Below are 14073 nucleotides of genomic sequence, written 5' to 3' on the forward strand. Positions count from 1 at the left end.
CATATTATAAGGGTAAGTTTGTGGTTGCCCTGTAGGGTTGTATAAGTATTCTACATACAGCAAGTTACTTGCCATATAGAGAGGTGGATGTCTTAAACTAATTAAAGTATTTCTTTCGAATATATCAAGGATTTATTTTCTCAAACATACACGAGAGTATTATTTATTTTCTCTGGCCATATGGATTGATTAAAAATATTTTTCTCCTCAGTAAAAAAACAAGAATTATATTTGAGCATGTTTAACTGAAAATAGTCAAAAGAGAAAAGGCACCAGTATTAGCTGTGACTAAATAATTCTTATTGCGATGGAAATCATGGCCAGAACACTTTCTCCTATTTTTTCATTGTACAGTACACACTCCTGTCTTTGTTTTCGAGTCTAATTTGGAGATATGCTCTAGTCTGGAAGACAGGGCATTACATTAGAACCCAACTCGGTTGCAGACGTTTTGGGTTCTAAAGAAGTTCATGTTGTCACAACATTTCACATATCTTATGTGTTAGTATGTTTTTCTGTGTCTTGGTAATAATTTATGTTGACAATAGGTTTTATGCCTCGAGTTTTCCAACCTTTTAATGCCTTTGACTGTAAACTTACAGGCTGATCCTAATCTGGATTTTCATGGCATATTCAAGATGCAGCCATCCTTCATAAACATGAAAGGATACTTTGATTCATAGGATTTGTATAGGAATTGTGTAGGATTTGGATCCTATGGAAAATTTCCTACACAAGCTGTTTGATTCATAGGAACATGTCCGATAGGAATTAATCCTACAGGAGTCTTGTAGTGTAAATCTTATAGGAAAAACATTAAATCATACCGCATGAAAAATTCCTTTGCTGCAATCAAAGACACTTCATCTTCTCATAGGAATCAAGTATACATGACATCCCAATCCTATGTGTTTCCTATTCATATGCCTTTTCTATCCTATGAATCAAAGGAGCCCGAAAAGGGAAATACTCCTTTGCTGCTTTCTACTATTGCTACTTAAGAAAAAGGGTAATTACCAATAATCTTAGCATTATTATTTAGGGGAAGCTATCATTCCTGAGTTTTCTTATCTGGGTTCTGGGATGTATTTTATTTTTTCCTATGATTTCTCATTTTTTACATGCATCAGTTCTGGAACGTACGATCTTCTGAGGGAAGGTTTTGTAATATATAGTGGTTCTCTAGCCGAACATGTACAAAAGGTAGTATCAATTACTTATTACTTTGTACGAAGTACACACTATATATTGACCCTGTATTTTTGGTTGGAATGCACAAAACTAATGGCTCAAATTATGTGGTATATTCCTTATCATATTATTGTGATACTGCTATTTCCACTGACAAAATTCATATAGGAAAATGAATTAATTAACATATGGGAAGATTAACCTTCTTGCAGCAAGTCTGAGTTTGGGCAGAAAGTTACCTTCATTTTTTGATTTTGGCATGCCCTTTTCTTTAGAGAAAAATCTTCCCCATGCATCTTTTGCTGGTGATTCCACTTTTCTTTCAGAAGCCTGAGCCTGTAGTATTGAAGAAAATAAAAAGTAGAATAAATAATTTGACGAACTTTATCTCAAAAAATCCCACAAATTGTTGACCTACTTTCTAGGCCGTATATGGCTCCACTTATGCCCGTTCATCTCGTTGTAACGACACACTTGTGTTGCCCAGTTGGCATGCTTAGGTCCTATCAGTAGTAGCCCTCACAATAGGTTTTTGCAAAAGGTTTATAGATCTTGTAGGAGCAGGAAAAAATCTTGAATTGTAGCTCAACATGTATCTACAAAAAGCTACAAACTTCCAACACTCACAAAAAATGCACGCTGATGACGATGATGTGTTAGACTCTGAAGAAACAGATATTTCCGAATACAAGAAAAAAAAACCCTACACAAAGAGAGATCTGACAATCTTTGGACATTATGGCTGGTGGTTTTGATCTTAGGGTGTAGTCGCGAAAAAACTTTACTGCATGATGTAGGACCTTAGCAACCAAGTGAATGGATAGTTGGTATTGTAGCATAACTAGTAATAGTAGATTGCCAGGATTTATATTCTCAGCCTACACGTCAATCTTGGAAAACTTGGGGAAATAAACCATATCCAAAGGAGATTGAAATTCTATGTAGTAACTAATATATGCATATGTATCCCGTCATCGGTACGACGGGCCTGCACTCTTGTTTGGTATCTTGTGGAGGTAAATGATGCACCACATGCCAGATCACAGAAAATTAAAGCAGTAAGGCAACCATGCATATCATACAATCATCATTCTTGAACTGTGACCTTCAGAAGGAGTATTAAACTGTCGCGTGTGGTACTATCCAACCCCATTATTAGAGATGGTTAATCTGAATCTGTGATCCCCGACTTCCCTAAATTGCCTGGGGGCAAATGTCATAAACTCACTTGACAGTCTAACATCAAATAACGCATCTTTAACTCCACTGTGCCACTATAAAAAATCAAGAAATATGTGTGGAACCTTTGCTCTATATTGGCATAACTGTAAACTGAGTATTTCCTAGCTGAATCATGAGAACTTAGTGCCTTGCACGGATGCATAGATACTCTTTGGCACAACACACCATTTGTGCTGGGCTCTTCATATTTCACCACATAATGACTGATTGTTCCATGCTGGTCTTTCAATCTTCTCTATAGTGAACTTCGTGAAATATGGCACCTTGAAATTGTCGAATATGGACATTGTTGTCATTGTCAAGGTACTGCTTCCACTATATTGGCATCCAGTCCTTTGTATTTTAATGTAATTTTTGTGTACATCTTGTAGGGGAAAGTCCTCCCAAAATATCAAATCATTGTGTTGAGTTGGGTTGGGAACCCTGAATCCCTAGAAATATCCTTCGGTTCGGCTCATTTTTGTTTGTCACAACAACTCCTGGAGGCTCCTAAATGTATATTGAATATTTTAAACGTAGGGCCTGATCTCTTTGTAGTTATGTTGCTCTTGGAGATTGAAAGGTTGATAAAAAATGCAACCCGTCCATTTGCAATACATGCTTGTAACATGCAGCAAAATTTTCCCACTATACTGAAGTAATTATACTATGCTTGGCCTCACAATTGAGCCAATAAAAGCTCATTTTATTAGAAAAAAATAGAGAAATTGACGAGAACCTTCTTTACAACTACACTGTAAAGCTATTTGTCTAGGATATTTTACCCTCGTCGTGCCGAGCTACAAGGTCTCTTATCTTAACTAAAAGTCTTAAACCCACCAAGCTGGACATAAAATCCGTGAATGGACATGGATACTCATGAACCCAATTTTCGTCTGTCCAAAAGATTGTATTTATGAATTTTAGGAATGTTGAAATAAATCATGCATGTGTACCCATGTTCACAATACATTTTAAAATAAATAATCCATAGTTGAAGATCTCCTCGTGGGTAGGTGGGGGTCATCTCATCCCCATTACCATGCCTATTTCTGCCAGCCCTTGCGACCCCCCTTTCTCAGTGCTTGTTGTCTCCTTTAAGCCCGTTAAATACAACCCCTCCCCCACCCCTACGCATGAAACAAAATACCATGATAACCGCGATTATTTCGACTTTGAACCGCAGATATGTTCCTGGTATGACATGAAAAGGTAAATAAAAAATCTACTATGCAAAGACAGCACACAAAAAGATGCAGGAAAAAAATCAAATTACAACATAACTCATAAGATAAGATTGAGATTGAACAACAAATGGACGGCGAATAGGCACAACCGGAGAGGGGGCGGAGGGATATCAGATTACTACATAACTCGTAAAATAAGATCTAGATTGAACAACAAATGGATTGATGAACAGGCACAAACCGAGGGGTGCTGATCTCGATGAGAGCCCTTTCTACCTCCGCGAACTTCGTAACCAAGCTTGCCTTTGCCCGACATTCGCCTTAAAACGTTGGAACACAAATTTTCTGAATTTAATTTCTCCCAAGTGTCTAGCTCTCACGTTTCTCTTACAGTGGTATTTGTGAACCTCGCTCCAATCGTCTTTTATGTTATCTTTCCTATAACGTATTAATGATATCTCATAGCCATTAATTGATGATATTGTAAACTTTCTAATAATGAGAGGTGTTTAATTGCAATTTAATGCTATTTTATTTCCTTCCTCTTGAATCCGCGATGTACCTACCTCGCCCTAGTGTATCATGACGTATTTTCATTTTCAGCTTGTGTGTGGGCCCCATGTCACCACGCGTATGGTGTGTTGCGTGGGCATGATGCGGAGTACTCACTATTGACTTGGTATGAAATGAGAGCCATAGTGCTGATTTTGTTGACTTCCTGCGGGTGATAAAGGGGTCTAGGTGTTCTGTGGTGTGACATGTACCTAAGAGGCCAAGAGGGTCACATGGATTTTTGGTAGAAATATATCCTAGAGGTAATATTAAATTTTGTATATTTCTGTGTTCATAATTAAATGTTTATCTCTTCATGCTATAATTGTTGTATTTCTTCAATACGAGATTCTAAGGAAAACTCACAAGAACGTTTAGAGATTTAAACACCAAGTCGTTCCTTGTCCTGCCTCTAGGACTAGCTCATGTGTTGTGTGATGGTCATGTTTTCCTGATCATGGGTATTGTTAAAATAACAAAGATATATATAACAATGAGAATATATTGTTAGAAGAACAAGGATACTTAACCGATCCAACTTTGATGTATTACAAGATAGTATCATCACACGTTGTTAGCATCTTCTTGTTGTTAACTGATGTACAAATCCTTATACCATGAGAATATAAACTATACTCATATCGGAAGGTGTACTTTGGTTGTTATCATGCATTGCCTATAACAGGGTGATCATGAGAGTGATGGCCGGATATATCTGAAAGTATGCCTGGAGACTTGGATAATTCGATATTGGGATATTGGTCCTCCTAAAAATGGAGAGATACACTTTGGGCCCTCTCGGTATTGTGGTATCGCCTAATCATCTGCGCAGACACTTCGTGAAGATGATCATGATGATACTTGAATACCATAAGCGAGTAAGTAGAATTATACTAGAAGGAGGAAACCGGGTATTGTGATTAAAGAGTTTGCATCAAGAGGATACCAACGTATCGCCTCAGGTTATCATTTGTATCGTGAGAAACTAAGGACTAACATATGGATAAACATGATGTTCTTTTGAAATTACACATGTGTGCATGGGAGCCATCAAGTACGCTCATGGTCCCGATGTTGGTTATTGATTTGAAAGGGTTTCAAAGTCATGTCTACGTATTACATGATGAAAGCGACTCAATCTGTTGTGAGAGTTTATTTATGATATGTAGTTGAGAGAAATGTTCGAAGTAGTTCCAGCGACATCAAAATAGTTCTAGAAGTGTCAGATCTCTTATAGGCTTGAGGGAGACTATCTGAATTGTTCTGGAGCTATCGAAATGGTTCCGGGGAATCATAGGAATTGTCCCAGTGATTTGATAGGAAGGAATTTGGAGTTTCAGACTTTATCAAAAAGTTTCGGAGGGTGCCAAAAAGGCCTTGAGTGGTGCCCTAGAGCAGTCCCCTCTCCAAGTTGATCCCATGCTCCTATATAAAGAGGGAAGCCCCTCCCATTGAGATAATCTCATTCACCTCATTGTGGGAACCTCCCCACCCCCTCCCCCCACCCCCCACCCCCCACCCCCCCCCCCCACACACACACACTCTCTCTCTCCCCCTTGCAGAGGTTCTCCATACAGACATCATAAGGCAATACCACTCTCGCCGTTAGTGTGACGCTCTACACGGCGGAACACTGATGGATTGAATGGCCATAATTGTGGATAGTAATTTGGATACTACCAGGGGATCAACCCTTTGATCCCCGGAGAGAGAAATACTTAATCCTAGCGCCTACGACGGATACACCAAGCCGGGTGAGGGGCGGATCACCATGTTTAGAATCTTCACCGAGCCTTCCGCATTATCTTCATGATTTTAATATAGATTCAATCTTGTTCTTGCATCTTTCTAAATAAATCTTGGGGGTTCGTGTACACGCAATTTAAAATAGTATTAAAGAGTATTATGCGTAGATGCAATTCAATCTAAGTCACATAGAGATGTGCGGACATCGTACATGTTTTTTTTACGGATAATAGATGAGATCTATTTACTTGATGTTCTTGTTGCTTCCTAACAATTTGTAATCTTGCCGTCTTAGCGGTGTAGTGAAGATTTTGTTACAAACTTCTTGCCGTCTATGATCCTTCTATGTTGCCCCTGTCCCAACGGAAGGAGTATGTGTATCCGCGTGTCGTAAGCGGAGACCGTGTGCATCGCACGACAACTCTTGGCCTGCCCGATGGTGTCTCGGTTCCGCCCGGATTTGGCCTAGCTACTGCTCATGTTGGTGAATCCGGGAGGTCCAGCATCGCCGCTCCCGTCTCACCCCGAGGTGCGTCATATATGCGGTTAAAACTTTTATGATATTAGCTTGAATAAATATAGAATAAAACTAGCGTTTAATTTGTCAAACACAAAACCTATATATACTACGGTTCACCTATGTGCACCAAAAACTTATGCTAAGCAAGACAAAACCTATATATACTACGGTTCAAGCACGAAGGCTATCATATAGTAAAGTCCACAAGTAAATAGCCTATATATAGAAATAACCGAGGCACGCGAAGACAATGATGTATCTTGAAGTTCACACTCTTGCGAGTGCTACTCTCCGTTTGAGCGGTGTTGATGCACAAGGCTCCCCAAATGCCACGAAGTACTCACCGTATTCTCCTCGAGCATTCGCAACAAAAGGGAAGTCGTTGATCCACTATGGAACCTTGAGGGTGGTCACCGAACCCTTACAAGGTTGGAGCAAACTCCACTATTTAATTAGAGACTCCCAAAAAATCTCCACGAAGGCATCATACTTGAGGAAAATCCACAACTTAATTGGAGGCCCCAAGAACACCACTAAGCACAGAGCTACAAACTTGAGGAAATTCCCACGACTTAATTGGAGGACCCAAGAACACCACAAAGCCGTCTAGGGTTCCAAGAACCCAAGAGTAATAAGCTTCTTACTTTCACTTCCATTTATCACCGTGGAGAACTCAAACCTATGCATCGAATGCCATGGTAAGAACATACGATGTGCTCAAATTCTTTACTCTCAAATTCCACCAAAGCTATAAAAGCTATTGAAGGAATAAGAGAGGAAGAACAAAGTAAATCCACAAGAACAACAAGATTTAGATCTACCATGTTCACCTCCCTTACATGAGATATTGATTGGTGAAAATATAAATGTACATCTCCTCTCACTTTACTCTCAACAATATTCAAAAAAAAACATATGAAAAATGCGAGCTAGGAAAAACTCTCAAGGCCAACAATGGAGGAGAGAGGTCTGGAAGAAGCAATCAACCCAAAGGATGAGAAGGGGGGGCCCTTTATAGCCCCCAACAAAATATGACAATTATAAACACTTAACCCCGGGTATTCTCTTCCCTCGGGCCGGATATTACACCCCTAGATCATGCAGATAAGTATGCAACTTATGCAAAAGATATCCATTTTCTCGAAAATTTGTGCTTACCACATGAACACCTACCTTTCCAGCACCATATGTCATACGTGAAGGCCCAACGCTATATAATGGATTACATATGTGCTCTGCCCTCTCATTGTGTATATTTAACAAAACACGAGAACATCAGATTGCCGTGTATATCATGAATATCAGACAAAAAGGCTGATTTTTTTCTCAACGATCTCATATATAAAAGCTGGATGGGTTTGCTGTCTTCTCAGCCATTTGCCTACTGTTCATGCTACATGAACAGTACCTTGTAAAAATTGCTACATGAACATTTATTAAAAAAACTGCATCATTTGTTGACTCTTATATTTTTAGCAAATACTAATGTTATTTTCTACGGTGTGTTTGGAAAAATATTGTTACTTTACAAATGCTCTATCATCTTTTATTTGGGATAATGCTACAACCTTCTAATATGGTAAATTCGGAAAAATATACTTAGGCTATCTTTGAAAAAATATATTTGCTCCACTGTCTGTCGTTTATAGTACTGCCATCTTTTACCCAAGAAAAATACTACCGCCTTCTTCTAAACATCTTAGAAAAAATATACTTACGCTACCTTTGGAAAAATATAGTCACTCCACCGTCCTCTTTCTTTTTCAGCTGGGAGACACACTCTACTCTTCGGTCTTTTTCAATCGAGAGAAATACTACTGTTCATGCTACATGAACAGTACCATGTAAAAATTGCTACATGAACATTTATTAAAAAAATGCATCATTTGTTGACTCTTATATTTTTAGCAAATACTAATGTTATTTTCTACAGTGTGTTTGGAAAAATATTGTTACTTTACAAACGCTCTATCATCTTTTATTTGGGATAATGCTACAACCTTCTAATATGGTAACTTCGGAAAAATATACTTAGGCTATCTTTGAAAAAATATATCTGCTCCACTGTCTGTCGTTTATAGTACTGCCATCTTTTACCCAAGAAAAATACTACCGCCTTCTTCTAAACATCTTAGAAAAAATATACTTACGCTACCTTTGGAAAAATATAGTCACTCCACCGTCCTCTTTCTTTTTCAGCTGGGAGACACACTCTACTCTTCGGTCTTTTTCAATCGAGAGAAATACTACGACCTTCTTCTGTAGCCACTCCGACAAAAACAATCGATCGTCCGATGTCTCTTTAGCTAGGAAAATAATACTTCCCTTTTTACGTTATCTCCCAGGATAATATAGTTACCCGCCGCCTCTTTCAGCCGGAAAAAATACTACTACTTTCTTATGTACCAAGTCCGGAAATAAAAGTACTTACCATTTGCCTATGTTTACATGGGAAAATACTACTACCTTCTACCTCCTAGGAAAAATATAGTTACTCCACTGTTTGTCGCCTATACTACTGAGACAATTTGTTACTTCTTTTACCCGAGGAAATACTACCGTCTTTTTCGGTGGCACCATAGGAAAATATAGTTACTTCACCGTTCTTCAGCTATGCTAATGCCATATTTTACCTGTGAAAATACTATTACACCGTTCATCGCCTCTTCGTGTTGGGAAAATACTATTGCCTTTTATGACGGTATAATAAAAAGGAGTAGGTACTCCACCCCACAATGTAGTGCTACCGCCATACTATTTTCGTTTTTCCCGCCGCCTCACGATTCGCCTTGTGATTTTTGTCCAAACTACACTCTTTTTTTAATCGCATCACGATCAACCTACGGGTGCCGGAAAATAAATCCGAACCTTGGCGCTATAATAGCATTTCTACATTATTTTAACATTACCACCACAAAATCACTTCTAGAGTACTTCATTACCCTGAATATTGTGGTAATTCTACAATAGTTTACCCACCAATATAATAGCCAAGGGCGCGGCGTGCCGCCGCGCATACCTTCCTAGTTAGTGCATAATAGGAGTCCAATCTACCAATTGTTGCACACACTACAGTAAAACTCAACTACACCATCTGGTCCATAACTCCATATACACACGGAATGAGATAGAATCGACAAAAAACAGCCAGACACCATGGTGGAGAGAGACAGAGCACATACCGGGCACCAGGTCCAGGAGGTGCTGTTTGGTCGAGAGGGCGCTATTTGCTAGTTAATTTTTCAGTCTACCAATGGTTAATTGATCACTTTTGAAGTAGATGCGAGTCTGCTACTGCCAATTGGCTGCGCCTGGATGGGACCATCTCGCCACGGCCCAATAGCTAGCACACGCGGAGGCGGAGGATCTCGTTGTGGCGGCACTTCGCCCTTGCCCTCTCCGTTAGAAAGCAAACACCTTGCAGCAGATGATTGATCCGACTGTCTCTAGTGTCGACTGGCGTGAAATGTCAATCTACTCTGACGGTCGTATATCCATTCGTCTACTTCTTCGGCTGGATCCCTAGAGATACGATTAGGAATCGCATGGAAGCGACAACTTTTATCGGAGGCGTACAATACCAAGGAGAGGCGATGCCGGAGTGGGGGGTGGAAGAGGCAGGTGACGCCATAGAAGCTTCAATGTCTGTGCACGGAAGCAATGTGCAGAGGAGATAAAGAAGCGTCCGCCCTCTGGCCTTCTATTCGTTTCTACCGCGGAGAATTAAAGGAGATCAGGTGTTTCTGCTGCAGGAAATTAAAGGAGACCAACATAGCGTCGTGGACTTTTGAACGTGCGGGCAATGGTGCGAGCTAAAAAAAGATGACGTGGAAGTACGAGATGCCAGAGAAATCCAGTGGAGGCCAAAGAGATTGAGTGGAAGGTCTCCATATAATCTAGGACAGTTCATAAGTTCAGACGTTCAATCATTATCCACGCAATGGTGGGCTGCAGTTTACAGGCAATGGAAACATAATGTAATTATGCTTGGAACCAAAAGGGCAGAACGTGCAGTTTTTTTCATTTGGATTATGTGGCAATTTGCTTAGGTGGTAGGCTAGGATTTGCTTGGAGATGCTTGATGAGGTGGACACCTTGCATGTTAAGAGAAATATCCTTAGTGGAGATGATCTTCCAGAGATATATATATAGGATTTTACCTCAAATTAACTAGTCCCATTACTTCTTGAATTCGGTTTTACTACTGGATCTCAGAGTTAGTCATGAACATTTACTGCAGCTAGCCTCTGTTTGGAATTTGAAACCTCAACCATTACTTGTTCGTTTTTTCACCACAGAACAAGAGACATGCCTTCATATGGCATAATAATAATAACAATACCAAAGAGAGCTTGCAAACCTAATCTATATCTTATTGCAGTCTGTAGGGAATACAAGGTGTGGTAAAAATGTAAATGAACTGTATTCACCTTCCTGACTATCCTCTAAAGCATATTCAAGACATTATTGTAGTAAACAATATCACTGCATTATACAAACTGTGGATGGTGAATGAAGCAGCCAAAGTTCCAGTCCGGCAATAAGCTAACCCTGTGATACATCCTATGATGAACAATTGAAAGAAACTTTGACCTGACAGGTGTGCTACACTGAACATAAGTGAACTTACGATGAGGGCGTTCTTCCATTTCATCGAGGAAGAAAGGGATGTTAGAAGAAACCCACGGTAAATGGTTTCTTCCGACAATGGAGCAATCACACAGTACAGAAAGAAACAGACTAGCCTAGATGTTGGACTGTCAGAAAGGATTTCCTTCAATATAGGATCATATGCATCCTGGAATAATTCAAATTGAAGGAAGAATGGATTAGGTAACAAAATCAGCGAGACTGATGCAATATATAGCAGGGAAATGTGTGCAACAGTTAAACTGCAATGTTAGTGTTCTGATTGTACTGACCTCAGGACCTATCAGTCTGTCGGATATCAGAGATGTGACAAAAACCATGGACACTAAAAGTCCAAACAATAATACAGTTTCTTTGATCCAACTAGGCCCGGAAGAAAACTTCCTAAAGAAGAAGGGCCAGACTTGATGGTGAGGCTTCGCGGTGTACTGCAACAGTGCCAAACCCAAAGTAAGCTCCCCTAGTTGAAGCATGGCTGTGGAAACAATCTGCATTTACAGGTTATGTGTGCATTAAATATGTCCGTTACAAAATTTTGCAACTCAACATTGTGAGAAACATATAAACAAAGCATTTATATGAGTAACAAAATGATAAATGAAAGAAAAGTTGCCACTTACTGTTGTCAGAGGATCTAGTGAGGAACAATGTAGCACTTTGGCTACTGCATCAAGTCCTCCAAAGCTCAAGGGAATATGCAAGATAAGGAGGTATCCCGCAAATGTTCTCCATATATCCTCACTCTCCCATGGAATATCTGCAGAAAGAACTGAGTATTCCTGCGATCTCATCACAGAAAGACATACTAGTATGTCAATTCCACATAAGTACATACCAACTATGGAGCATTTTGCACATCGAAGAACACAAAATAAATCCCTTTATTTAAAGACCACTATTCATACTATCATGGCTTCCCTTACAGTTTTCTTGCAAAAGAAGAGCACCAAAACTCTAAAGATGCTTTCCAGATTTCTTCACAGCAAATTCTGTTTTGTTCCAAAACAATAACCCATAGTAAAATTTTACAGAACAAAAAAACCACCAGATTAGTCAAGAAACAACAAAGTTTGATGTCCTGATGCATTAAAAGAAAGAAATCAGCCAGATTGTGTACAAGCCTAAGGCTGGGCGAACATCAAAATAGTACACTAGCTGTCAAATTGGCAGGAAGCAGTTGGAGGCCCATCCGGCTCACCATCGCGCAGGACTGTGCATCTGGACTCACTGTTTCCAGAAGGCCCGGTAATGTCCGGTCGATCACCGTCAGAGACAGACCAATTATGGTGCTTCCAGATCCACCAAATGGTCAAACTGGATCACCCAAACAAGGTCCTTGCACTGATCTGGTGGTGCGCAATGGACCACCAACCATTATAAACTGCACTATCAATTCACGAATTAAATAAAAAATACGAACTCGAAAAGTATGGCACCTATTTGATCTGACAACAGTTTGAGAAGAAATGTGATTATATGAACATAAGCTCAATGTTCATCAAGCATACTGGTGTAGCTCGACAAACCAAAAAAAAATTACCTAAATCAATTTGTGTCTAAGAATTTAATTTCCATTACCAAATGAAAATAATACATGGATATTGTGTCATGGAATGGGACGTACAATCCTGCTTTCACACCACATAACAATAACTGTGAAATTAGCATCATGTTTTAAGAGCAAAATCAGAGGCAAAAAGAAATGCGTAAGTAGCGAAGTGAATACACTCCAATCTGCAGCAACTGGGCAGGAAGATAGTGGCGAGGTGAAGGGACATTACATCGAACAGGTCACGGTCGCGGTCCTTGTCACCGGGAGTCGGAGCGGAAGAGCAAGCGCAGCCGAAAGTAAAGTAGGACGAGCGCTGTAGGGGCGTGGTGAGAGCTCTGAATTTCGCAGCGCCAGCACGAGGTGCAGCTCCGGCTCCGCCGTTGGTTATCAGGGGAGAAGGAAGATGATGCGACGAGAAGGAAGCTGACGCTGCTACTGTTAGCAGCATATCCGAAGCGCACGCGCGCGTGGACTGTGGACCGCTGCTGCAGCTGGAGGGAGGCAGTGCTCCAAATCCACGTACGGCCCGAGGAAATTTTTTTTCTTCATCCGGATGAGCATCCCAGCCGTTGGGGCTCCCAGGCCGAAATCCGGCGTTATTTAGCGCGGGATGGATGTATTTTGTGGCCTGGGGAGACCCATTTTCCCAGCCGCGAGCCCATGATCGCCTTCTGACGCGCACCCACCGCGTGCAGAGCGACGGTGCAGTCACCGGGAAGGGCAATCGTCGGAGTGCCCTCGACGCATTGAACCGTCGCGAAGTGGTCTGGAGAGCCCAAACGACTCGTCTGGAACGGTCGAAGTGGCCTCGATGCGAGAACCGCCGTAATGGAGCACGAACTCCGCGGAAGAGCAACCGCCGCTCTCTTCGTCGAGAGACCTACATATACGGTTTCCGACGGCCGACGTCATTCATCTGTTCTCTCCTCGCCATCCTCTGTCAACCATGAGCGATCTCTCTTGGCCATCGGACACCGACAGCGAGGGGAAGCCGCCTGGATGGCGCCATTGGTGGGATAAAGCTGCATCGTCCAGCAGCGACGATCCCCCCCCCCCCCCCCCCCCGCCGTCCAGCGAGAACGAATGGGATGACGACGAGGAGGAGGACGCATGGGATGACGAGGAGGAGGACGAAGAGGCCGAGGAGCAGGCCGAGGAAGAGGCCGAGGAAGAGGAGGAGGCCGGAGCAGCAGGAGGAGGACGACGAAGAGGCTGAGGACGCTGACGAGGAGGAGGACTCAACTTCCTCCGATGAGGAGGTGACGAGCCGGAAGCGTCGCCGCCACGACGATGAGGCGGGGCCATGCAGGAAGAATAAGTAGTTTAAGTTTGTTTTAAAGTTTTTATATGTAATTTTTATGTTTATTCGAATTATATTCGAAATATATATAATCTATCTATGTTGCACCACTTGAGAGTTCAAAGCTTTCGTTCGACGAGGGTATTGCCGTAGA

The 14073-nt window shown here is 41.1% G+C and overlaps 1 protein-coding gene across 2 annotated transcripts; it reads right to left on the bottom strand.

Moving 5' to 3' along the window:
* Positions 1 to 10764: 10764 nt before the first annotated feature.
* LOC127333606 (uncharacterized) lies at positions 10765 to 13131 on the bottom strand. Of its 2 annotated transcripts, none has more exons than XM_051359994.1 (4): positions 12849 to 13131; positions 11688 to 11846; positions 11340 to 11495; positions 10765 to 11215 (listed from the first exon to the last, which is right to left on the bottom strand). In XM_051359994.1, exons 1-4 carry the CDS (start codon positions 13065 to 13067, stop codon positions 10874 to 10876), a joined length of 876 nt encoding a protein of 291 aa, XP_051215954.1. In that variant the 5' UTR covers positions 13068 to 13131; the 3' UTR covers positions 10765 to 10873. The 2 variants fall into 2 exon arrangements, with proteins under 2 accessions (XP_051215954.1, XP_051215953.1); XM_051359993.2 differs by having other exon boundaries at positions 11340 to 11555; positions 12849 to 13127.
* Between the last annotated feature and the right edge of the window lie 942 nt (positions 13132 to 14073).

This window comes from Lolium perenne, chromosome 2 (assembly GCF_019359855.2).
Source record: "Lolium perenne isolate Kyuss_39 chromosome 2, Kyuss_2.0, whole genome shotgun sequence".
Classification (NCBI taxonomy): Eukaryota; Viridiplantae; Streptophyta; class Magnoliopsida; order Poales; family Poaceae; genus Lolium; species Lolium perenne.